This window comes from Lepus europaeus, chromosome 2 (assembly GCF_033115175.1).
Source record: "Lepus europaeus isolate LE1 chromosome 2, mLepTim1.pri, whole genome shotgun sequence".
NCBI classification, from domain to species: domain Eukaryota; kingdom Metazoa; phylum Chordata; class Mammalia; order Lagomorpha; family Leporidae; genus Lepus; species Lepus europaeus.
This window is the reverse complement of record NC_084828.1, coordinates 68,186,357-68,213,273: the sequence shown is the minus strand read 5'-3', so window position 1 is coordinate 68,213,273 and position 26,917 is coordinate 68,186,357. Positions and strand designations below refer to the sequence as shown.

General features: G+C 38.2%; 1 protein-coding gene across 1 annotated transcript in view; it reads left to right on the top strand.

Moving 5' to 3' along the window:
* The window catches only part of SLC9C1 (solute carrier family 9 member C1), a 113,647-nt gene that overhangs the window by 68,012 nt on the left and 18,718 nt on the right, over positions 1-26,917 (top strand). Inside the window, exons 16-22 of the mRNA XM_062180986.1 lie at positions 2,644-2,829; positions 5,159-5,308; positions 6,602-6,653; positions 8,525-8,673; positions 17,061-17,186; positions 18,323-18,421; positions 19,292-19,459. Coding sequence (XP_062036970.1) covers positions 2,644-2,829; positions 5,159-5,308; positions 6,602-6,653; positions 8,525-8,673; positions 17,061-17,186; positions 18,323-18,421; positions 19,292-19,459 — 930 coding nt within the window. The remainder of the gene's footprint in view (positions 1-2,643; positions 2,830-5,158; positions 5,309-6,601; positions 6,654-8,524; positions 8,674-17,060; positions 17,187-18,322; positions 18,422-19,291; positions 19,460-26,917) is intronic.

The following is a 26,917-nucleotide window of genomic DNA, read 5'->3' as shown; positions in this document are numbered from 1 at the left end:
AAGAATTATATCTGATATATGGACAAAATAAATGGACATTAAATCCTGACTGGAAAATTATATGCCACTGCAGACCCATGATATTGGAAAAGAGGAGTTTCAAATTCAATCACATTGTGTGTAACAATTTCCAAGCCAGTCAGAAAGACTGCAGGAAGTCTCATAGAATTAAGAGATTAAGAAAAAAAACAACAGTTAGGGTTAGTGTGTGGGCGAGGACTAAAATTCCCCTAAAACAATTTAACACATAGTGTAGTGGAGAAATGAGTGAGCTGAGGCTTAGTAAACCTGGACGTTGTAATCTGCTGGCCGTTACTGAACTTTTCCCAACCTTCATTTCCTCTGGTATAACATGGCAGGGTTGGCCTAAATAACAGATGAGTATCTCTCTAGATCCAGTGTACTTTTCTTTGTACTTTGCAAAGTTGAGATGCTGCTGTGGCCTTGATGGGCTTCTTACAGTCAGGCCTGCTTACAACACCAGAGCTGGGCTGCAGGGACACCACTCCACCCTCTAGCTGAGTGGATACTGTGCCATCCTGGTCTTATTTCTATGTCCTCCTTAAGACTCATCCTCACTTCTCAGTTGGAGAACTTGCACTCACATCGCATTTCCTTTATCTGCTTTTCTGTTTGGCCAGTTTGCCCTTGTTAACATGCCTTTTTTTTCTACTTAAGCCTCAGAATAGATGATTTGCCCTCAGCTGAGATTTTCAGACAGGAATAACTACTTATACGCTTACTTTGCCTTTTTAAATGTTTATTATGTTAGTAACAATAAGTTATTACCTGCAAGGTGCCAGTCATTTCGACACTAACATTTCACATTCTTAAATTAATCCTGTGAAGCATGTATTCTGCCTGTGCTCTACAGATCGGGAAGCTGAGTCTCTGAAGAATTGCGTTATTGCTTAAAATCACGAACAAATGAAGAGTAGAGTAGAGATACGATTCCTTAAAAGCTTATGCTCTTTCAAATAAACAATGCTGCCTTCAAATTCCCTTCTTTGTATTTTCAACCTCTTCTCAAAACAGTCTTCCCTCTGTTAGAGAAATTAATTTCCTGAAACTCAGAGGGGAAAGCCCATCATGCCTCTCAAACAGCATATTTAAAAGAGATGTTATAATCTCTAATCCTACTCTTCCTCCAGAATTCCTCTAGAAACCCAATTTCCCAAGCTGAAATCCAGGTATCTTTGAAAACCTCCACTCTCTTACCTATAGTAGGTTCTCAATAAGTATTTATCTGAAATAAGGACTGGCTGAATAAACTATCATAAAATAGTAGGCATTATTTTTGTTTCAAATTTCAAAGTAAAATTATCATTTAATAGTGTGAGCATATCTTTTAATTTAGCACATTTAAAAATCAGGTGATTTTTTTTAAAAAGGTAGATGGTATGATATGAAGCCCTCATAGCTAGTCACAATTCTGGAATATCTAAAATTACTGTTCCAGTATTGTAATTTCAGCAAATCAATTAACTGTTAGTGAAGTGCAATAAAATATGAAGGTAAAGATATAAAATTTAAAGTTTTCAGATATGTTTCACCTTAATTTACAAACTGAACTTATTCTATAACATACATTCTAGTAGAAGCTGCATCAACTATCTTTAATAGGCATTCACCTGGCCCTGGATGGAACTGTCAGAAAAGTTTTCTCATCAATGTATCCAAGGTGATGAAATTCTTGTTTTTAGAATTCAAATTACATTACAGAGTTAATGTAGTCAATGCAATGGAAGGGATCTCCGTGTTCTAGCGAGGCCCCTTGCCTACAAGCAGATCTGTAGGCACTTCATTTTTCTTATTTCCTTTTGCTTCTACCAGGTTCTCCTTTTCAGGGATCCTGAAGGAATGCTGCCTTACTACCTACTCTGGTTGTCTTCACTAGCTCTCTAGAGGTGTATAAAAAACAAAACAATAGCCTATTTTAAAGTGGCAGAAGTCAGGGTGGGCATTCTGCCTAGCTGTGAAGATGCCTTATATTAACTCTAAAAACAATTTATCAAAATAAAAGAGGACATTGATGCAATTGTCAAGGTAATTCTGACAGAATATTTACTTTTAAGAAATCAAAAATAACTTCTTTTCTACATCATTGCAGAATGAAATTACATGAATGGATTTAGTGAATAAAAGCTTTTTATAAACATTATTTAAATTGTGAATCACTTCCATAAAAGTCTTGTCCGCATGTATCCCAATAAACAAAATCTATTTTTCCTTGATTACCCCGAGTCACCATTTTGGATATTAATCATTTAGTACTAAAAGACAGAATTCAACCCACAGATTATTGTAGTATTTAGGCTGCTTGTTTTAATTAAAAGACCCTGACACACCATGGGTGTTTTCATGCTGTTACTTTTTACTGGTGTTTTTCTATAAATCTGTTCCTTTTCACCTGTACCTGTACTTTACTGCTCATCCTAAATCAATAGTCCTTTTAGTGTTTCCTTTACTAGAGGATAAAGTTGATGAACAAGTTTGGTTTGTCTGTTTGATTTAGGTTTCTTGGTGATTTTTTCAGAGATGTAAAGTCTTAAGGTAAATCAGAGAAGTAGCAACCTGACTGGTGATGTGTAAGTCTGAGAAAAAGCAAAAACACATTCCTGCAATTTCTTTTCCAATCAACAGATAGCAGCAATGAGGAGGGCATATTTTTCACATGCCTGGAATATATTTGAGTTAGCAATTACACTCATTGGCATCGTAGACGTAATACTGATCGAAACAAATTCCATTAGTTATTCATTTGACTTGATCCAGACAATGGTCGTTATGAAAATTGCTCGATTTCTTCGGTTGCTGCGCATTTTGAAGGTAAAGAACAAGTAAATCACGCAATTTTAAATTCCAGCTGTTTTCATAAAATGTGGACTAAAATCAGTTTACTTGTTTTATGGTTACCAACTGCTATTGAGCAATACTTACATTATGAATTTTAGCTCATGGAGCGGGCATGGCCTAGTAGTTGGGACACCTGCATCCCATATCACAGTGTCTGCGTTGAGTCCTGGCTCCTCCCCAGATTCCAGATGAAAGCTATTGTGCACATCAGGAGGCAGCAGGGGATGGCTAAGTAGTTGAGTCCCAGCCTTCATTTCCTAGAGGATGAGAGCTCTCTTTGTCTTTATGTCTGTTTTTATGTCTCATAAATAAATAAATACATAAAGCACTCTTTGACAGCTTTTATAGAATTTTATATTATGAATATCCAAATTATATTAGAAATACATTTCTAACATGAAAGTAAGGAAATACTTATCACAGCTTGTTCTTTCAATAGAGAACACATGGAACAAATATCTATATTAATTGAAGTGCAAGTTGACCTAATGTTTCTTTTATAGATTCCTGGGGGATAAAAGATGGAAATCTTCAGAACACACAAACATGCAAACCATTCATAGGGAAAAAATAGTATGCAAATCAAGAACAAAAACACACATTCCTTGTTATTTATATTCATAGTATCATAGACTCAGGATATAAAAATAAGCTTTGAATATCTGAACATGTTTCTATACAAATATGATGGGTAGATATTTATATGTTCTATATTTTATGAAATGAAATGCACTCCATCATAAGATATATAAGTATGTATGGATAGATATTTTCAGTATGTGTATGCTTTTCTGTACTCATATACAACCAAAACATGCACACATATCAGCACTATGGAAGGTATAAAGAAATATCACCTATTTCATCTAGAGACAAAATTAATGGATTAGAACATTTGCATTTATATCTTTTTCTAAAGGTCTAATTTGAATGTTATAGTCACAGCCTTTCTTTTTATTATAAGATTGATTTATTTATTTGAGAGGCAGAGTTATAGAAAGAGAGAGGGAGAGAAAAAGAGAGAGGTCTTCCATCCACTGGCTTGCTCCCTACATGGCCACAATGGCCAGATCTGGACTCATCCAAAACCAGGATCCAGGAGCTTCTTCCAGGTCTCCCTTATGGGTACAGAGGCCCAAGTACTTGGGCTGTCTTCCAGTGCTTTCCCAGGGCCATTAGCAGAGAGCTGGATCAGAAGAGGAGCAGCTGGGACTTGAACCAGCACCCATATGGGATGCCAGTGCCACAGGCAGGGGCTTAACCTACTACGCCACTGTACTGGCCCCTCCCCTACATTTAGATCTTTTCTCACATATCTTAAAAATAGCCTTCTCCTCTTTCTATTCTGTGGAGCTCTTAGTATTGCTAGCGCACAATTTGGCCTAAGGAAGGCAAGTCCAAATTATTCCAATAATCAGTTAACTCTTGCTGATAGGAAAGTATAGTCTATCTAATAGTTTAGATGGTACAAAAAAACTGATAAACTATCTAAGAAAAGTTTATTTATATAGTCAGGAAATTCTGCACCCTGTATCAGACGGTAGCCCCTTGGAACAGGAAGACAAATTAGATACAGTCTCTGTCCCTGGGGAGTTTACTGTAGAAGGGAAATGACAAGTAATCTAGATATTTCAATGTGATATGGCAGGATAAGTGTAAGATGTAGCACAGAATGCTGATGGAATAGCAAAGACTTCCTTTGTGAGCTGATTCTTGAGTGGAATCTTGAAAGAGGAAGATAAACTCTTCAGGGATTAATGGCGGTTTGTTGGGGACAGAGTGTTTACATTGTAGAACCTTGGTAGGAAAACAAAGATCAGCCAACTTTATTGGAGCTAGGGTACTGCACATTGGTAGCAAATAACCTGGAGATTTAAACGCTCAGCAAAGAAACAGGGAAAGAACGTAATTATGCATCTTAATAGAGATTACGATTGTGGTAGGTTCTAACCCAAAGGAATCACCTACTAGGACAATTAGCAGACATAGCTTTCAAATGGCAGTACTTTTTAGACTGTCACTTTATTACCTAAGCCCAGAAGATGAACCACAATATTTTCCAAGAATTTAAACTAGTTAAAAATCACATTCAAATCTCCATAAAGGAAACAATTAAAGAATTGTCATAAACTTCACATAGGTGCCCGATGTTATTAGTCACAGAGAAATAGCTATAGTTGTGAAGTCATAGAGGTGCCATGAATAAAATAAGAACCCAGGCAGATTGTTGCAATTATTTTTGAGGGCAGTTATCTTATTATCAACAATTTTGGTAAAACTAGTCAAATAAAATTTTTTTCAGCTCGTAACACCAAAGTTGCTGCAAATAATAGATCAAAAGATGAGCCACCAGCTGTCCTTTAGATATGCTATACTAAAAGGATATGTCCAAGGTGAAATGGATGTGATGACCATAATTGATCAGATCGCAAGTTCTAAACAGGTTAAACAGGTGAGGAAAACCTTAAATACCAAGAAAAGAGTTTGTTCTCCCATTAATCAGTTGTCCTCACTCAACGTATCCTCTGTCTATATATGTAAATGTGGTTCCTGACTCCTGGCTTGCTAATTAATTCCTGTGAAAACTTAAATTCTCTATATTTAAATTACTTCAATGCCTCCTTACAGAAATACCTGTGCCACATTAGTAAGCTACAAGGCTCTTGGAAGTCACCTTCTGTCCTTGTGGAGAAAGCCATGAAACCCACATGTGGTAGGCAGCTTCCTCCCAATGCAAGCCCTAGACTGTGTCAGGCTACAGGTGTCTTAAGTGCAGAATATGGGGAGGTGAGATCTTAAGGCAATGTCGAGGAAATGGAGGTTCCTCCTGAGACCCACTATTTCCTTCCAACTCCTTCTATCCCTAGATACCCCCACAGTAAACAGCAAAAGGAAATGAAACCAGGTGATCTGGCAAATGGAAAGAAGTAAAGAGGGAAACGTAGTCTGATAAGAAAAACAAGGCCAAGGAGGGTTAGATGACTGTGCAAAAACTACAGAGCAAATAAGCAGCAAAGACAGTTCTAGGATCTAAGTTCTGGATTTCATTTCTGATTTTCTACATTGAGGTAGATTAACACTAATAACAGGCCCAAAATCTTGTTGCCTGTGTAGAGTTCAATATTTACCTTTCACGATGATTTAGTACATTTGGGTAATATTTTGTACGCCCAAAGACTTGCTCTCCAAAACATGACCATTCAACATGTGATAGAATACAAAAAGTAGTATCTTCCCTCCCTTCTCCACCTGCAACTTTAAATACCACCTCCAGCCACTGATAGCACTGCAATTTGAGAAAACTGTAGGAGAAAATACCAAAGAACTTCAGTTTCTAAAACACTGTCCTCATTTCCGCTCTTCCACACCTTGGCCAAACCTTCTACTCATTTACAGTGGAAAGCCATCCCTGTGTTCCAAATTTGGAGGCTTTCATAAGGCTGAATGAGAAAGTATCTGTCACACCTGCACTTTAAGAACAAACAGTATCCTAAGCCACATTACACATAAGGAAAAGAATAGGATGCACCTTCGTGCTTCTCAAAATTGGCGTAGGGAATGCCACTTCTCCACTGCTCTTGCTCAAGCAAAGAAAACTAATTGCACACAATTCAGTTCTAATTCCTGAAAACTCTCCATCATACTTTTCTTTGCAGTTTTTCATTTGTATTAAAAACTAAATTAAGACATTGAACAAATAACTATTTGTTTTTCTGGTGGAAGTAACATTTCTTTTGTTCCGTAGATGTTATTAAAGCGAGTCATAAGAAACATGGAACTATCTATGAAAGAGCTAGGTAGGTGCTTCCCATCCTACGTTCAGAAAGGCAATGGCATTTATAACTAACCTAATCCTTGAGAAATCCTACTCACTGATAATGATGAAGTGGATAATGGAAACAATCAACAGGGTCACACTTTCTGGTTCCGATGAGAACAGTGTAATAATAGCTCTATGAATGTGTTCTGTCTGCCTTATACCACAATTGAGACCTTTTAATTTCTGTTTAAAGAATCCTCATTAGTATTCCATGATTACACAGGTCATTAGAGCCTTATTCTATTTTCTTCCAAGCCAGAAATACATGTACCTTCCGTGAGTGACACAAGGAAATCAGTTACCTGTATTTTCTGCTTGCCACAGAGCGGTCACCCAAGGACTGAGGCTTTACAATGAGTTCAAATCCAAGCATAGTCTTACATGCCTCTGTTGTGACTGTGTGGAGGCTCAGTGCACAAACATGGCAGCAGGCTGTGAGTCATGCCAGCTCATGCTCCTGGTGCAAGACGAATAGTGGCAGTGGAACAGATATTACTGTAACATGATGATCATGGGAGAGGAAGAGGAAAAAGGGGTTTCAGACCCAATGGTGGGCTCAAGATAACACAGAAAGTCTGGATATAAAATCAGCCTTGAGAGATCTTGTATGGTAGATAGTTACCAAGCCACATAAAAGGTTGTGAACAAGGAAAAGCCCAAATGTGGAATCTAAATGGATGAAATCTACATGGGCATCCATTAATCCAGATGAGACAAGCAGAGAAGCATAGACAGATGACTCATTTAGAAGCACTGCAAGGTGAGTTCACAGTGATCCAGGTTGAGTGGGAATCGATCAGAAGCACAGTCTATAGTCAAAAATTCTGATTCTGGCCGGTGCCGCAGCTCAATAGGCTAATCCTCCGCCTGCGGCGCCGGCACACCGGGTTCTGGTCCCGGTCGGGGTGCCAGATTCTGTCCCAGTTGCTCCTCTTCTAGTCCAGCTCTCTGCTGTGGCCCAGGAGTGCAGTGGAGGATGGCCCAGGTGCTTGGGCCCTGCACCCGCATGGGAGACCAGGAGAGGCACCTGGCTCCTGGCTTTGGATCAGCGCGGTGCGCCAGCTGCAGCGTGCCAGCCACAGCGGCCATTGGAGGGTGAACCAACGGAAAAGGAAGACCTTTCTCTCTCTCTCTCTCTCTCTCTCTCTCACTGTCCACTCTGCCTGTCAAAAAATAAAATAAAATAAAATAAAATAAAAAATTCTGATTCAGGGGCTGGCACTGCGGTGTAATAGGTTACACCTCCATCTGTGGTACTAGCATCCCACAGGGGCACCAGTTCACGTCCCAGATACTCCTTTTCCAATCCAGCTCTCTGCTATGGCCTGGGAAAGCAGCAGAAAATGGCCCAAGTGCTTGGGTCCCTGCACCTGCCTGTGAGACCTGGAAGAAGACGCCCAGCTCCAGTCATTGTGCCATTTGGGGAATGAACCAGCAGATGGAAGACCTTTCTCTCCATCTCACCCTCTGTCTGTAACTACTTCTCAAATAAATAAATAAAACCTTTTAAAAAATCAAATTCAAACAGAATAGGAAAGTGGGTCATGCACTTCAGACCTAAAGCTCTGAGTGGCCTCCCTGTGTCCAGAGCAGGTGGATCAATGTAACGGTAAACCTAGGACTAAGGCTATCACTCTCCATGAAATTAGGGACAAGCAAGAGACCTGCCAAGAAAAGCCATTCAGACCTCAGGCACCAATGGTAAATAATGGCTGACTGCAACAGCTGCATCAGGGAGAGAGACATTTCCCCATGTTCAGGGTTACACTCCAGGGGCTTAACATTCACTTATTGAGATATTTCAAACAATGTCCTTTAGTTCATCTGAAAATATGTTTTTTTTTTCAGGCTACTTAGAATATGACCACCCAGAAATTGCTGTCACCATGAAATCAAAGGAGGAGATTAATGTCATGCTCAATATGGCTAGAGAAATTGTGAAGGTTTTCAAGTCAAAGGGAATTATTCATAAAATTGAATGTGCTGAAATTAATAAGGTAAAATAGAGTATTATCAAAGAAAGTATATTTACTTCATTTATAGTGATTCATGATCTTCAATCCTACTTTTGACATTTTCTAATATCAACACTCCTGAGAGATGAAATTCTTACTCAAAATAGCTATCTAAAAACAGATAATCTCCTTCCTACAGTCCCAGCAGTCAACTCCTCTTTCCATTTTTTCATTGGTGAGGAACCACCTCTTTCTCTGCTTTGCTCCCAAACCAAGGGCCTGGTGAATCTAGTCTTCATTCTAGGTTACAGTGGGTATCAGTATATTCTTGGAAATTACCAGGGACATGGAAATAATATTTTACATATAAACTATTCAGGAAAACAATTATAGTTGAGATTGTCTATATTATCTTCCTCTAAGTTATTTAAAATGATACAATGACATGTAAAAATATAGAAAGGGTCCCAATTCATTCTCTAAATACAAACAGGACACCAAAATGGGAATAGAATAGAAACAGAAAGCTTTTATATTTGTGGGTACACATATAAAACTTCATAGTGTAATAGTACTGAATGAGATTTAAAAGTATGTTAAATGGTAGTATATTGGATATAAGTAGTTTTTAATCCCCCAAATAGCTATGTGTCTCACACAGAAAAGAAAAATCAATTTTATAAGACTCAACCCTCACTCAGAATGTTAAAAAAAATCTTAAAAGGCTGATAACAGAAGAAACATCCTTAACTTGATTTAAAAAATACTTGTTAAAAACCAACAGCAATAAATCCTTTCCCTTACTCCGGTGTTCAGTGTGTTTTGTGACGGCTAACATTAATATATAACAATTTCTTTCTTCTGAAGTGTGCCCATTGTTGCATAAATATAGCCACTGACTTCAGAAAAAAACGTACACGAGTTCCCTTGCAGATATCCTGAAGACAGTGACTAGCAGTGATTTTAAATGGAGTTGTTGAAGAAAATGAAAGACAAGATCTTATATGTGGGTATATAAATGGGCCAAAGACTGTCCAACACAGAAAAGGAAGTGGCTAGTGCGGGTGAAATCTGGTTTCTTTCTTTTTTTTTTTTTTTTTTTTTAATTTTTTGACAGGCAGAGTGGACAGTGAGAGAGAGACAGAGAGAAAGGTCTTCCTTTTGCCATTGGTTCACCCTCCAATGGCCACTGCGGCTGGCGTGCTGCGGCCGGCGCACCGCGCTGATCCGAAGCCAGGAGCAAGGGGCTTCTCCTGGTCTCCCATGGGGTGCAGGACCCAAGCACTTGGGCCATCCTCCACTGTATTCCCTGGCCACAGCAGAGAGCTGGCCTGGAAGAGGGGCAACTGGGACAGAATCCGGTGCCCCGACCGGGACTAGAACCTGGTGTGCCGGCGCTGCAAGGCGGAGGATTAGCCTAGTGAGCTGCGGTGCCGGCCCGTGAAATCTGGTTTCTAACATTGGCAGAACTTAAGCTATACATCGTTGTATAGAGAGAAGTCATACAAGGATGATGGGTGAATCCATAAAACAAACTTTCACTTGAAATTATAGTTTCATGAGCATTTTCTAAGTAAATTTAAATGATTATATGGTAGTCACAGATATACCATAATTGGCTTAATAAGTTACCATTGTATATTACATTGTTTATAATGTTGTATTATAAATAATGGATACATGGAATGCTTTTGGGCATAAAGATCTCATTATATTTGTTCCATTTCCTTAGAATAGAGTCCTAGAGATAGAAGCTAAAGAATATGGAAATTGTGATGACATATATACAGTATTACCAAACTGCCAGACCCACCACAGTTTAACTCACAAGCATGAATACTTGGCATGACCTATCTCACTGCTTCCTCCACCCACTGCACCCATAGATTCTCCTTTACTAATTTGATGTGAAAGGGATAAAGAGGGATTATATTTCCATTTTATTGATTGTCTTGACTATGAAATATTTCTATTTCTTCTGTTGCAGTATGCTGACTAGTATGGAAACTCTCCTATAAGCATTAATAATTTGTATGAACTTTTCACACTGAAATCATTTCAACTCATTGTCATGGTAATGTTGCTTCCAGTTTAGTTTTTGTCTTAATTTAGGTGTTATTTTTCCATTTATAGAATAAAAAGTAGCTTATGATATCAAAAAAAAAAAAAAACTAACAGCAAACATTGCATTAGCTAGCAGGACATTAAGAAGCATTCCAATGAAACTCTGGAGTGAAAGGAAAGCAGTGAGTATCGTGTCCAAGCACTGAATGCTGGGCTGGAAGTCTTAGCTTCATCTAGGAGGAAAGAATGGAAACTGAGAGATGGAAATTTTGGAAAGAGGAGAAAACTGCTTTTTTATTTTTAATTAAAAATCATAGGGCGTTAACATAAAAACTGTGGGACTGAAGGGCGCGTTGAGTCTAGCTGCTAAGATGTGCAAGTCCCATCAGCTCTGGCTCTAGACTCAGCTTCCTGAGATCCTAGATCCTGTACTGCAGCAGTGCTGGTTCACGTAATTGGGTTCCTATCACTCATGGAGGAGACTTGGATTGAGTTCCTGGCTCTTGGCTCCAGCCCAGCCCAGCCCCAGCCATTGCAGGCATTTGGGGAATGAATCAATCAGTGGAAGCTCACACACAGTCTCGCTCTCTCCTTCTCTCTCTCTTTCTCTGTTTCTCAGTCTCTCAAGTAATAATTTTTTAAAACATCACGGGGTGGGGGTGGGGGGGCGGGGAGAGCCGTTTGCCAGCATCCCATATGGGCACCGATTCATGTCCCAACTGCTCTGCTTCTGATCCAGCTCCCTGCTAATGGCCCAAGTATTTGGGCCCCTGCACCCGTGTGAGAGATCTGGACGAAGTTCCGTCTCCTGGCTTTGGCCTAGACCAGCCCAGCTGTTATGGCCCTCTGGGGAGTGAACCAACAGTTGGAAGATCTCTCTCTCTCTCTCCCCCTCCCTCCCTTTCTCTCCCTCTCCCACTCTCTCTCCCTAATTCTCTATCTCTCCCTCTCTCTAATTCTGACTTGCAAATGAATAAATAGATCTTTAAAAATAAATCTGTAGGATTAGTAAGTAAATTCAGTAGGGTTTCAAGAAATGAGATCAATAAAGTTTTTCCTCAATAAAAGAAAATGTAGAAAGTGTTATATTACAAATTATAGGAAAAAATCTAAATCTGTAAACATGAGTTTTATGTAAACTATGCAACATCTATATGGCACAAATTGAAAAATTTTACAGAACACATGTTTCTGTAGAGCAAGAGTTGGCACATTCTCTGTTAAGGCCAACTTAATAAACCTTTTATATTGTTTGAGTTTTGTAGTCGCTGCCACAACCACTGCATCCTGACATTATAGAAACAAAAGGACATTAGAGAATTTACAGATAAATGGGCATGACTGTGCTCTGAAAAAAAAAAAAAAGCTTTATTTACGAAAACAGGATTCAAGCAGGAATTGACCTAAGGGCAGTAGATTACAAATTATTCCTCAGAATATCAATGTACTAAGATGTTAGTTATCAATAAAACATTAGTCGAACTAATAAGCCTTTTGAACAAAATTCAAACAACATTCTAGAGAATTTAACAAGTAGATTTTACTTACACAATTTACTGCTCAGAAGTTATTTTTTTAAAAACTGGCAAGCATATTGGAGTGCTGGCTGGAGTCCCAGATACTCCACTTCTGATCCAGCTTCCTGCTAATGCATTCTAGGAAGCAACAAATGACAGCTAAAGTGCTTGGGCCCCTGCCACTCACATGGGATTCCTGGATGAAGTTCTTGGCTAATGGCTTTGGCCTGCCTCAGCTCTGGCTATTGTTGCTGTTGCAGGCATTTGAACAATGAACCAGCAGATGGAAGACATTTCCCCCCTCTCTCCCCTTCCCTTCTCTCCCCCTCTCTCCCCCCCCCTCTCTCTTTTTCTCTCTCTCTTTCTACCTTTCAAGTAAATGAAACAAACAAAAAACCTTAAAAATAAATTATTCTGGCACAATTGGACATACATATGTAGAAAAATAAAATTAGATCCCTATCTCTTGCCAAATACAAAAATAACTCGATAGATCAAAGATGTGAAACTATGAAATTGCAAGAAGAAAATGTAGAGAAACACTTCAAGACATTGGTGTAGGCAATGACAGTTTTGCACAAGACCCCAAAAGCTCAGACAACAAAATCAAAACTAGATAAATGGTATTATATCAAACTCAGAAGCTTCTGCACAGTAAAAGAAGCAAGAGAAAATATATCTTACAGAATTGGAGAAAATATTTGCAAGCTACTTTTCAAACAAGGGATTAATATCCATAATATACGAGGAACTAAAAACACTCAAAAACAAAAACAAAAACAAAAAAACAACCAATCAGTGAAGAAATGGATAAAAGACCTGAATAAACAGTTGTCAAAATAAGAAATACAAATGCTCAACAAATATATGAAAAACTGCTCAACACCACTAGCATCAGGAAAATGCAAATCAAAACCACAATGAGATATTAACTCACCCCTGTCAGAATGCTATAATCAAAAAGACAGAAAGTAATGAAAGCTGGCAAGGATGTGTAAAAAGAGGAACTCTTATACACTTGTCATTGGGAATGCAAATTGGTACAGTCTCTATGGAAAATAGTCTGAAGATTTCTTTAAAAACTAGTAATAAAACTGCAATATAACCCAACAATCCTACTACTGGATATACCCCCAGAAAACATGAAATCATTGTATCAAAGATATACCTGCTCCATCATGTTTCTTGCAGCTTTGTTCATAGTAGCCAAGATATGGAATCAACCAAGGTGCGTAGCCATCATCAGATGAATGGATAAAGAAAATGTGGCTCCCTCCACCCCTCCTTGATTTTGGGGTTGATGTAAGCCCGTACCACACCTGCTTTATAAAAACAAAAGGGGGAATATTAGTAAAATGGTGCAGTCTTTTCTGTGATGCAATCTATGCCCTGGACACCATCCTAGGCTCTAGCCCTCACCACCATTGCTGGAAGCCAGGTGACCACATGGCCCAACCACAGGTGTCAGCTCCTACCTCCCTGCCCACCCCAACCCCTCCCGGCAAAGATTTAACAGGAGCTGTTCCCAAACAAGTGCTCTCTCTTGACCTCTCTCTCTTATGCTCTCCTCCTCTCTCTCACATTCTCACCCTCTCTCCCCAACCCCTGCCCATCAGGCTTCCTCCGCCCAACAATAAACCTTTCCTCTAAAAAAAATGTGGCATACATACACAATGGAATACTATTCATTCATTAAAAAGAATAAAATTCTGTCATTTGCATCCAAACAGGTGCAACTGGAGGATATCATAAAAAGTGAAATAAGCCAGAAGCAGAAAGACAAATATTGCATGTTCTCCCTCATATGTGAGAGCTTAAAAAAAAACTCAATCTGACCCACAGGATGGTGTTTACTAGAGGATGGGAGGGATGGAGGAGGAAAATAGGGAGTTTGGATAACGGGTACCAGATTGTAGTTAGATCAAAGGAGTAAATCTCCAGTGATACACAGCATAGAAGGAGAGACTATAATTCACAATAAACTGGTATATACTGAGTGAACAAACAGAAGAAAGATGCTTCAAGTCTCCAGTCATAAAGCAATGTTGAAGAAGGGAAAATGTTGACTACCATGTTTTAACAAGTACAGAGTATATTGATATATTGAAATATTACACAGGACCATAAAATATGCACAACCATTGTTAATAAATTTTTACTGATAAGCAGTAAAAAGTTTTAGCTCATTAAAAGTTGAAAAGAAAGAATGTCTTCCATAACAATGCTAGGTCAAAGTTAGCATTTTTCCTATATAGATAATCAATTGATCTAGCATAATTTGTGAAACACCCCCACTCTGTTACACTATATGAGCCTTTGTCATAAATTAAGTGATTGTGTAATATGTGGATGTGGATAGATTTTTACAGTCTATTTTGTCCCATTGTTTATTACTATTACTGAACCAAATCACATTGTCTTACAACTAAAACTTAATACTTCATATCTGATCATGTGTGTCTTCCAGTTGTGTTTTTTTTTCTAGACTATTTTGACTAGTTTCTGACATTTCATATTTTCAAATAAATGTAAAAGTCAGCTTGGAAATTTCCACTAAATAGTTGTTCAGATTCCATTGAACTTTCCACTGAAATTCCATTCAACCTGCATATCAATTTGAGGAGCATTGACATCTTTGTAATACTGACTCAATCTATCAACACAATATCTTGCCACTTGGTTAGGCTTGAATTTTGTCTCAATAGCTTCTTTTTCTCTGTTAGAATGCCTTCACTATTTCATTCCTGAATCTGAACCCTTATTTCACACCATACAATTCAAGATATATTGTAGAATCAAATGTAGAAGGTAATGCAATAAGATTCTAAAAGATATTAGAATTTTAATGATATTGGCATAGGCTGTGATTTCTTAAACAGGACACAAAATTGGGTTTAAGTAACATAAAAATCAAAAACTTCTTTTTATTAAAAGATTAAGGAAATGAAAACGTAATCCACAAAAGGGAAGAGGATATTTGCAAGATTAATATATCCAAAGAAGAACTCATACCTAAAATATACAGAAAAATAAATTTAAAATATATTTTAAAATCTCTTACTAATCCATAAAAACAAAATAGAAAGTCCACTTTTTAAATGGGCAAAAGATTTGTGTAGACAACACTTCAAACAGAGAATATTCAGATGGTCTATAAATATAGGAAAATGTGTTAAATATAATTGCATTGAGCTTAATGCAAATTAAAACCAGAGTGATACACAGCTATAAGAAACTTAATTTTTTAAAATTACCATACCAAATGTAGGCCACCATATATAACTGGAACATTAGAGGAGGAGTATAAATCTATACAAGCACTTGGAAAAATTATTGAACACATGCAAATCTTACTACCCAACATGAGGTTAGATAACCAATGAAAATGTATGCTTATTAATATCAGGCATATATTCAAAGTAGCATTATTCATAAAAGCCTCAAACTGAAGCAGCCCAAATGGCAAGCAATAGGTAAATAAAGTGGTGATGTATTTATACAACAAAATACTACACAGCAATGAAAATAAAATGAACAAATTTTGCTCCTTGCAACCCTTGGATGAATCTCAGAAACACAATGCTGAGCAAATGAAACCAAAAGCAAACAATACATATCCTGATTTCATGTAGATAAAGCCTGAGACAATAAAAACCTTAACAAACACAGTTGTAGAAAAATCCATGCTAGTCTTTGGAAAGGAATGATGATTTGAAGAGATCACAAGGCAGGATTCTCAGGTGTAGTAAAAACATTTTTTTTAGAGGAAAGGTTTATTGTTGGGTGGGGGAAGCCCAATGGGGTGAGGGGGAGAGGGCAAGAGGGTGAGAGAGAGAAAGAGAGCATAAGAAAGAGAGGTCAAGAGAGAGCACGTGTTTTATTTTATTATTTTTTTGACAGCGAGTTAGTGAGAGAGAGAGAGACAGAGAGAAAGGTCTTCCTTCCGTTGGTTCACCCCCCAAAATGGCCACTACAGCCGGCAGGCTGCGCCGATCCGAAGCCAGGAGCCAGGTGCCTCCTCCTGGTCTCCCATGTGGGTGCAGGGCCCAAGCACTTGGGCCATCCTCCACTGCCTTCCCGGGCCACAGCAGAGAGCTGGACTGGAAGAGGAGCAACCAGGACAGAATCCGGTGCCCCAACCGGGACTAGAACCTGGGGTGCTGGCGCTGTAGACGGAGGATTAGCCTAGTGAGCTGTGGCACCGGCCACCATGTGTTTTATTTTTAATCTGGATGCTGGCTACAAAGAATTTTCACTTTGTAAATACTCTTTGAATGGACATTTATGATTTGTGCTCTTCAGGTGTATCCAATATACTTGAGTTTGTAAAGAGGAGAGATTAGAGGTTTTCATGGGAGAAAAAAAAAATCAGATCAAGAACAGGAAATAGGGCTGGCACTGTAGCACAGCTGGTAAAGCTGCCGTCTGCAGTGCCAGCATCCCATATGGGCACCGGTTCGAGTCCCAGCTGCTCCACTTCCGATCCAGCTCTCTGCTGTGGCCTGGGAAAGTAGTAGAAGATGGCCCAAGTCCTTGGGCCCCTGCACCCATGTGGGAGACCCGGAAGAAGCTCCTGGCTCCTGGCTTCAGATCAGCGCAGCTCCAGACATTGCAGCCATCTGGGGAGTGAACCAGCAGATGGAGGACCTCTCTCTTTCTCTCTCTCTCTCTCTCTCTCTCTCTGCTTCTCCTTCTCTCTCTGTATAACTCTGACTTTCAAATAAATAAATCTTTAAAAAATACACACATATATATAAAAAACAGGAAATAGCACAAAAACAATATTGTTTTGAACATTCTGTGAACTCCAGTTTGGTTCATCATCTTTTTTAAATTTTGTGATTTCAGTTAATCATGGCCAAAACAAGAGAGGTGCTCGATTTTCAATCTATTATCAAGCCTATGACTGTTGAAGAAACCCTATATCATATTCCATGGCTAGATAAGGATGAAAACCTCATAAACTTCATCCAGGTAGAATTTTTATTTGCTAGTAATTCATCTTTAATGAACCAAGATATAATATTTTTAAAAATAAGGATTTCACCGTAGTATGCTCTAGTGTAAGATTCGCTAAATTTTCCTTTTATTTCTCATTATATAAAATCAAAATCCTCGAGTATGATGTGCAACTCCCTTCCACAGTCGGTTTTTGTGTCTTCAACTTCTGTTTTTTATGCGTCAGACACTCTCTGTGCTCTGTGCTGTGCTACTCAATGGTGATCACACACTTGACACTGCTTTCTCATCCCAGTCATTTCTAGATGCTTTTTACTTTTCATGGACTGCTCCTTCACATTTGTCTTTTTCAAACATTTCTTGCTCCTCTGGACACCACAGGCCCTAGGAGAAGTAGACTTTGGGGTCAGATACTCCAATTGGTAGAGGACCATCCTGTGGTCCATTTTGCATTCAGCAGACTGAAGTTGCCACCAATGTATCCAGTATGTACTTTTATTGCTGCAATAAGTACACTAAATTAACATTATGCTTACATCTCTTTCCTCTGCCATATTTTACCTCCTTTACTATAATTTCAATGCATCTTTTGAGTACTTAGTTCCTAGTACTTTGACTAATGTATACTATAGTCTGAGTAAGTATTTGTGGAATGAACATATAAATGAATCTAACTTCTAATAATATTTGTTTTCTATGCCTGTCTGGTACCAAGATACCAATTATATTTTTCCACCTGCTTAAAATATTTTGAATAAGTGATTTTTTATTTCATCAGCTATTTAGAGCATGAATATATATCAGACATGTTTGAACCACCAGCCTACATATGCTGCCATTATTTTTTATCCAGATGAAATATTTTTCATCCTTATACCTAGATTATTTCTTTCCCATTCTACAAATAAATATTACATCTGAAATTACATGTATCTGTGAAAATCCACCTTCTTCTCTTTGCTATTCATAATTCCTATTTTCTCTTATAAATTTATTACTAACGTGATATTTCAGACATTATTGAAAGATACTTAATATAAAATATAAAAACATCTATCGAAATATAAACTTCCATATTCCTAATCATTATTGAAATATTGTTCGTGGCAGGGCCCAGCACTATGGCTCACATATTTGGTAATATTTTTTAGGAAAGAGCCAAAATTGTTACATTTGACTGTGGAAATAATATATTTGAAGAAGGTGATGAGCCCAGAGGAATCTACATCATTATTTCAGGCATGGTAAAGGTAAGACAGAGTGTTTTTGTTTGTTCTTCATTTATTTGAGAGGCAGAAAGACAGAAAGAGATAGACAAAGAAAGAGAGAATGCCATCCATTGATTCATTCCTCAAATGCCCACAACTGATTGTGGCTGGGCTAGGAACTGAAGTCAGGAACCAGAACTCACTACAGGTCTCCCATGTGTGTGGCAAGAACCCAGTCACTTAAGCCATCACAACTGCATTTCAGTGTCTACAATAGCAGGAAATTGCCCTCAAAAACCAAAACCTGATATGAAATCCTGGCATTCTGATAACGGCACACAGGCATTTTAACCAGGATCTTAACTCTTAAGTGAACTGCCCACTCCCAGAATTATTTACAAATGCACTTTTGAGCACAAGTTTTAATGAAAACTTTTTGAAATTGAGAATTAATAAGTTTGGGTATTAAGAACTAAATAGTTATATTTGTGAGACAGCAACAATCATCTAAATGATAATATTCATGTTCAGACACAGTAAACAATACCCATTACTGTTTAAGCCACAATTTCTCAAAGATAAAAAAGAATCATCAAAAGGATCAGCATTTAAGATAAAAATTATGGTATAAATTATCACTTATCTTAGGTCTACCTGAGTTGGAGATTTAGCCATTATAAGGTAGCTGGTACAAGTTGGTTGACTAATAGAAATCAGAAAGACCAGAATGTTTAAGAATGCTTTGTATCTAAGTCACCACTAATTTAATAAGTTCTAAAAACAAGTTATAAGTGTTCTTAAAATTATATGAACATATTGCAAATGTTAAAATCAAAGTGGGAAAAGTCATAAATTGGTTTTGGTAATACATGTTAATTGACTTAATGTATTTTTCTAATTCTTATTGAACAGCTTAAAAGATCAAAACCAGGTTTGGGGATTGACCAAATGGAGTCAGAGGATAAAGATTATCAGATAATTTACACAGACTATGTGCTCAGTGGGGAAATAATAGGAGAATTAAACTGCTTAACTAATGAACAGATGAAATATTCTGCCACCTGCAAAACTGTAGTGGAGGTAAGAAAATACCACATGCATCTTACCATTGTAACTTGTCAAAGATTTCATATAAAATTCAAGGTTATTTCAGTGTCTAGTATATGTTTATATTCTGGTGACAATTTACATAAAAAATAAGAATGACAAAGGAGCAAAAGTTATTATATAATTAAACTCATTAAATGTGCTGATTTCATAGAAGAAGAATTGAACCAGAAAAACCAGGCATAGAAACTCTCTGATGGATATGCCAACTATCAATACCTTGATTTGGAGAATGAGAAGGGGGGGGGAGTCAGAGCAGAATATGTTAATATACATTGATATATTAATAGAATACATTAATGGAAAAGTTAAGCAAAGTGGGTTGAAGTTTTCCAAGATATGATAAAGGACTAAATTTGCAAACTACCATGCTTCCTACTGATTTACTACTGCCCCAAAGTCATAAAATGAGAGCTACACAAGCTCAGACTGATCAGACTGCAAATGAACAGCCTATCACAACAGAAATCAACAATTTTCTGTGGAAGACACAAAGCATCTGAGAGTTCTACAAGATATCACCAGCAATTATGAATTTCAAAGCAAGCAGAATAAAATTAAATTGTAATCTTTAGTATAAGTACTATGGAGGGAAAAACAAACATTGAGATTGCCCAGAATATGGGTTGGGCAGACAAGAACCTTAAAGCAATTAAGAACAGATTCAGAGGATCAAAAGGACATACATTCAAACAACTAAAGGAAAATATATCCAGACTGTAGAGATAGGAAACATTAGCCATCATAATAAAGAAATACAGAAAGTAGCCAAATGGAAATTTTAGAATTAAAAAAAAAAGATTGAATATGGCAGTAATAAAAATCCGTGAACTGGAAAACAGATAATGGAAATAATAAAGTTTGGAAGACAAAGAGGATGATGATTCTTAAAGGTGTCCAGAGACTCTGGAGATCTGTATGACGTTACCAAGTGGTGCAGTACATGTAAATAGAAATCGCATTAGGTGAAGAGAATGAGATTTTTCGCACATGGGTGGAAAATTCTATCTTATGGTTTCAAGAAGCTGAGTGAATCCCAAACATGATAAATACACATGCACACACACATACACACATCAAATTGCCAAAAAAATCAGAGAAAGAAAAATTCAGAAAGCAACCAGAATAAGAAAACTTGCATCCTAGAGATCAAAGAGAATAATTGTCATATCACTAACTTCTTATCAGAAACAATGAAGGCCTGAAACCAATAGGACAACATCATACAGACAAGAAGGAGAGTTTCATCCATCTGCTAGATCACTCCCCAAATGGCTACAACAGCCAGAGCTGAGCCACACCAAAGCCAGAAACCAGGAGCTCCATCCATGGGTGATGGGTACCCAACTATTGAGCAATCAACTACTGCTTCCTAGACACATTATGGAAGCAGAGGAGGTAGGATTCAAACTGGCACTCTGATATAGGATGTGGTACCTCAAGTAGTGGCTTAAGCCATCATGTCACAATGTCAGCTTAAAAACAACACTTTAAAATGTAAAAGAAAAAAGTATTTTTCTACTAAAAAGCTGAGAGAAGTTTTCCTAATCAGACCTGGACTATCATTAATGTTGACCAATATTCTCTAGGCTAAAAGTAAATGCTATTAGACAGAAAACCAAATCTATAGGTAAAGAAAAAGAACACCAAAAATAATGAATAGGTAAGTAAAATAAACAAATTTTTTTGATTCTTGTAATTTCCTTAAAATGCAAGTTTCTTAAATAGAAATAATACTGTTGTAAGAGAAGTGTAGGGGCCGGAGCTGTGGTGTAGTGGTAAAGCCTCCACTTGCAGTGCCAGCATCCCATATAGGCGCCAGTTCAAGTCCTGGCTGCTCCACTTCCGATCCAGTTCTCTGTTACAGCCTGGAAAAGCAATAGAAGACGGCCCAAATCCTTGGGCCCCTGCATCTGCGTGGGAAGACATGGAGGAAGCTCCTGGCTCCTGGCTTTGGATCAGAAGAAGCGCCAGCCATTGCGGCCATTTGGAGAGTGAACCAGTGGATGAAAGACCACTCTCTCTCTGTGCCTCTCCTTCTCTCTTTGTGTAACTCTGACTTTCAAATAAATAAATAAATATTTAAAAAGAGAGAGAGAGGTTTATAACTTGTAAAGTAAAAGATATAACAAAATATAGAATTAGGGACATGTAAATGGAATTATTCTCTTGTAAATCTATTATTTTTGTGACATAGGAGATGAAAACAGTGAAGTGTGAAGTTAGGAGTGGTGAGTACAAAGGATTATGTGTGAAATATAAAGTGGTATTAGAGTATGGATTGTTAGTAGTTAGAGGGACAACAAAATATATGTAGCTTAAGCCAGTGCCGTGTCTCACTAGGCTAATCCTCCGCCTGTGACGCCAGCACCCCGGGTTCTAGTCCTGGTCAGGGCGCCAGATTCTGTCCCGGTTGCTCCTCTTCCAGTCCAGCTCTCTGCTGTGGCCCTGGGAAGGCAGAGGAAGATGGCCCAAGTGCTTGGGACCTGCACCCGCATAGGAGACCAGGAGAAGCACCTGGCTCCTGGCTTCAGATCAGTGCGGTGCGTTGGTTCATGGGTGAACCAACGGAAAAGGAAAACTTTCTCTCTGTCTCTCTCTCACTGTCCACTCTGCCTGTCAAAATATGTGTGTGTGTGTGTGTGTGTATATATATATATATATCTCTTAGAACAAATAAAGGAATGAATGGAATATAAAAATATCTAATTAACCTACAAGAAGACATGAAGGGAGAGGAAACCATCCCCAACCCACCCCAAAAAAAGATAAATGGAAAACAAATAGTGAATGATCACTTTAAACCAAATCATATCAATGTTTGCACTGTCAGTGATCTAATCATATCAATTAAAGAAGTAGTTATCATCATTAATTTTAATAAAAGGTCCAATTCTGTACTGCCTTCAAGAGATACATATTAGTAGACACAGCAAGTTGAAACAACCATAAGATAATTTGTATAGTTAGGTTAATTTTAAACAAATTAGACTTCATAATAATTATTAAGAAATGAAGACGTATTGTTTATGATTGATAAAAGGGAAAATTAAAGAACACATATGTTTCTAAATGTGTACACCTCTAATAACATTACTGATTTATAGATTTAATGCAATCTCAATCATGCATGCTCTCAGCAGACATTAAGGAGAAATTTACAAACTTCTTATAAAAATTAAACAGAACTGGAGAGCGGCAAGATGGCAGAATAGGCAGGGAGCACACTATTAGTCCGGGGGAGAGACAGTTTAATATAAGTGGAGATACTGCAGGGTCAAGGAAGAGTAGGGGATGAAACAGCAGAGGAAACTCTTCCGGAACTAGTGATTCACAGTGGACCTGCGTGGAGAGCGTGGGAGCCCAAGTTCGGGACACCAGCGGCAGACTCAACACATCAGCGCTGGAACGCGAGGTGAGCCGAACCTCAATAGCCCGAGACACCAGCGGGCAAGCAGAAAGAGAAGGCTAGAGGGAACGAGGCTTGAAACTCCGTGGGGAAAAGTTCACCAGGCTAACTAGAAGAGAGAGAGGAAAAAAATTTAAAAAGTGACCGATACAGACACAAGTTTCTCTCTCTCCGCTCACCTCTCAAAGGCGAGCAAGACAAAGCAGGCACCATTTTGGACATACGTCATAAGCAGGGCGACCTCAGGTCTGCACCGGACCTGAGCCTAGCAGAAAAACCTGACTCTGGGGGGAGGGGCGAGATAACAGGAGATTAGCATCTAACTTGGCAACCCAGTGGGAGACTGCAGGAGAATTGGAGCCCACACTGAGGGCAGCAGAGATTCCCTGTGTGGTCCTTGGGAAAGAGCTTCCGATCTCTGGCTCCTGTGGGTATATCATTTGCCTGCTAACTACCTCCAATTACGTTCAGCTGTGCGGAATTACTTCCCTTTTAAATCAAAAAAAGAAAGAGAGATTTACCACACCTAACCTGGGAGTGTCATCTTTGACACACCCTCAGCCCTGAGGAACCAAACACAGCTCTCAGTCCACACTCATCTCAAGCCTCTAAGGCTCCACCGAAAGCAGACAGTCCACTTAATATAGAGCCATAGTGTAACAAGAAAAAACACCACAGTGAAGAAACCAAATATCTCCAACATGCCAAACAACAAACGCAAAAACCAAGCTAACAAGAAAAAGGAAGACACTATGACGCCCCCAAATGAAAAAGACACCCCAATTCAAGATTATGAAGATGATGAGATCGAAGAAATGCAAGAAGTGGATCTCAAAAAAATTGATAAGAACATTAAGAAGTTCTCAAAAACAAATTCTTGAACTACAGAAATCCTTAATGGACAAGATAGAAAATCTCTCTCATGAAAGTGAAATATTAAGGAGGAATCAAAATGAAATGAAACAACTAGTAGAACATGAAACTATGATAGTGACAAAAAACCACAATGAAATGAAGAACTCAATAGATCAAATGACAAACAAATTAGAGAGCCTTAAAAACAGAATGGGCGAAGCAGAAAAGAGAATAACAGACTTAGAAGACAGAGAACAGGAAAGGAAACAGGCAAACCAAAGAAAAGAAGAGAAAATGAGAAATCCAAAAAATATTGTCAGGAATCTACAGGATACTATTAAAAAACCCAACATTCGGGTTCTAGGAGTTCCTGAAGGCATGGAGAGGGAGAAAGGATTAGAAGGCATTTTCAGTGAGATACTAGCAGAAAATTTCCCAGGTTTGGAGAAGGACAGAGACATCTTAGTACAGGAAGCTTATAGAACCCCTAATAAACATGACCAAAAGAGATCCTCACCACGACATGTTGTAATCAAACTCACCACAGTGAAACATAAAGAAAAGATCCTAAAAGGTGCAAGAGAGAAACGTCGGATCACTCTTAGAGGATCTCCAATTAGACTCACAGCAGACTTCTCATCAGAAACCCTACAAGCTAGAAGGGAATGGCGAGACATAGCCCAGGTACTAAGAGAGAAAAACTGCCAGCCCAGAATACTATATCCTGCAAAGCTCTCATTTGTGAATGAAGGTGAAATTAAGACTTTTCATAGCAAACAGAAACTGAAAGAATTTGTTGCCACTCATCCAGCCCTGCAAAAGATGCTTAAAGATGTGTTACACACAGAAACACAGAAACATGGTCACCAATATGAAAGAAGGTAAAGGAAGGAAACCTCACAGCAAAAGATCACAGGAAGCTCAATTTCTCTTTGACATAGAATTAAACTCTGATGCTCTGTTAAAGCAATGTGTTAAAGTAATCTATTATGTTCTCTTGATGTCTGTTAAATTCTAATTGTTCAAAAACAGCTGAATTTTTATTAAGAGCTATGGGTCATTTAAATATGTGCTTATTTTCAAAAATTTGAATATTCACCTTGTAACAATGATCAAATTTGGTCTATGTTATGTCATGATTTTAAGAAATCTTATTTCAACCAGATATTTTGGATTTTGAGCCTTCTTGGCATTCTTGACAGGCATTCAAAAAATCAAAGTTTCAAACAATCTGGTCTCTAAAATTTCCAGTAAATCCTGGACTTTGGTTTTTCCAGTTTGGGCCCAACTGAAAAAATCGAAGGACCTATGTCTCTCATCATATAGAGACACCAACTAATCAGTCTATTTGGATTATATTAGAAGGACTGTCAAGATGTGATGTGGTACCAGACTTTAAGTTTCTATAATGGAAAATGCTATTAATACAAATGTTTGAGAACTAAAAAGTCTAATGATCTTGTGTTACTAGACATGATAGTTATCTTAATGAGAAAGCCCCAGAGGCCTACAGGGTTAAATACTTGTAAACTCCTACAGGTGCTTTCAAAAATACTGTGAAGTAAGCAAGTGCCTCTTGTTGGCTGATGAGTTTATAATTTTAAACATGGCGACTTAAAGTCTTTTGTCATCCACAGTTATATATGATTTGCTGCTCATAAAACTAAAGCGTTGTTGGTTCTGTGTTTAGCTGTCCTCCTATAGGTTCCTATGGACGTTTTCCAGCCACTTTTATTATATTCAGTACTTTGGGATGGACAGATGAAGCCAATAATGTATTAACAGTACCAACTGAGAGAAAGTATGGTTAACTGAGGTTACTAAAAACAAAAAGCAATTCAAATCAATTGGCAATCTACAAAAAGAGTTAAAGATTTTAAAAGCTATTATTAAAATTGCTATATTGGTCTATTATGCTATGTTATATGTGTGTACATATTGTATGTCCACATGGGGAAATTTTATTGAGTTTTATTTTAAATGGCTTATAGATAAGATTGTCCATAAATTTAAGCTGCTAAAATCAATCAAAGATACATTTTAATTTGTGTGACCTGAATCTGTGTATCATATGTTTTAAACGTGTTGGTAGAAAGAAACTAAAAACATTTTAGATGGTTGTGCTTAAGTTTACTGGCTAAACAAACTACACCATGTTAGATATTTAAGAGGTGTTTTCAAATACATGATTCTTAAAATTTATAGAAGGCATTGGACCTTCTGGTAAATGTTTTCTTAAGTTGTTATCTAATGGTTGAAACGGTTTGCTAAGTATTCATGTGATATTGCTATTGTCAGCAAGCGATCTAGGACTTGCTCCCTCTTTTCTCTATTCTAAGCCCAACTTGTTCTTTCATTTCTCTATTCTCTTCAAGGTAGGAAACTAATTCTATTATAAAGGAATCTGTAGGACGCACAATTTAATCTTTAGACCTTATAAAAGAGATGGCTAACATTTTTCTGTAATAGCATAGCCAAAATAAGAACTTAAATAATAATCTCATAGCTAGATTCACTTCGCCATCAGCGAAGTATACAGTAAGTAGAAAAAACCTCCCTTTCAGACCAAAGGGAAAGAAAGTTTTAAAGTGAGAATATAATTTTCCTCATGGGCATTGTCTACCTTAGAAAAACTACTACAGAACATGCCTGTGACTATAGACTTGTAGTTCAGGCCACCGAAGATTAGAGATGGGACTTGGGCGCTCCCTTGACTTGCATCCTCTGGTCTGCTTTAACACAAACCAGGAGGAAAAGAAAGCTAGGCATCAGAAGCAATGGGTGGCAGGCCTATTAATGGCTGATCTGTACAGTGATCTGCCCTCAAGGAGACCCAACAGGCCAGTCCACTGCAGTGGCTTTCAATGTGGTAAGCCTGGGCTTCAGCAGAAGTCAGCTTGTGAAGAGCCCTGGCAGCTCTGCCAAGAGTTGGATCACTGGAAATGGACCTGCCCTGGAGTCGAAGGATGCCCAGGTCAGAGCCACAGATCTTATTGGCTCTAAGCTGAAAAGCCCTTCACTCAGCCCAACTTCCAAAGTGACCACTGCAGCTGAGGGGATGGCCAAGTAGGGTCAGCAACATTGCAGGCAGAACTGTAAATTTCTTGTTAGAGATGCCACCTGCCTTTACCTGGCCAGCTCTCCTCCCAGGCCAGCCAAGTAATGAA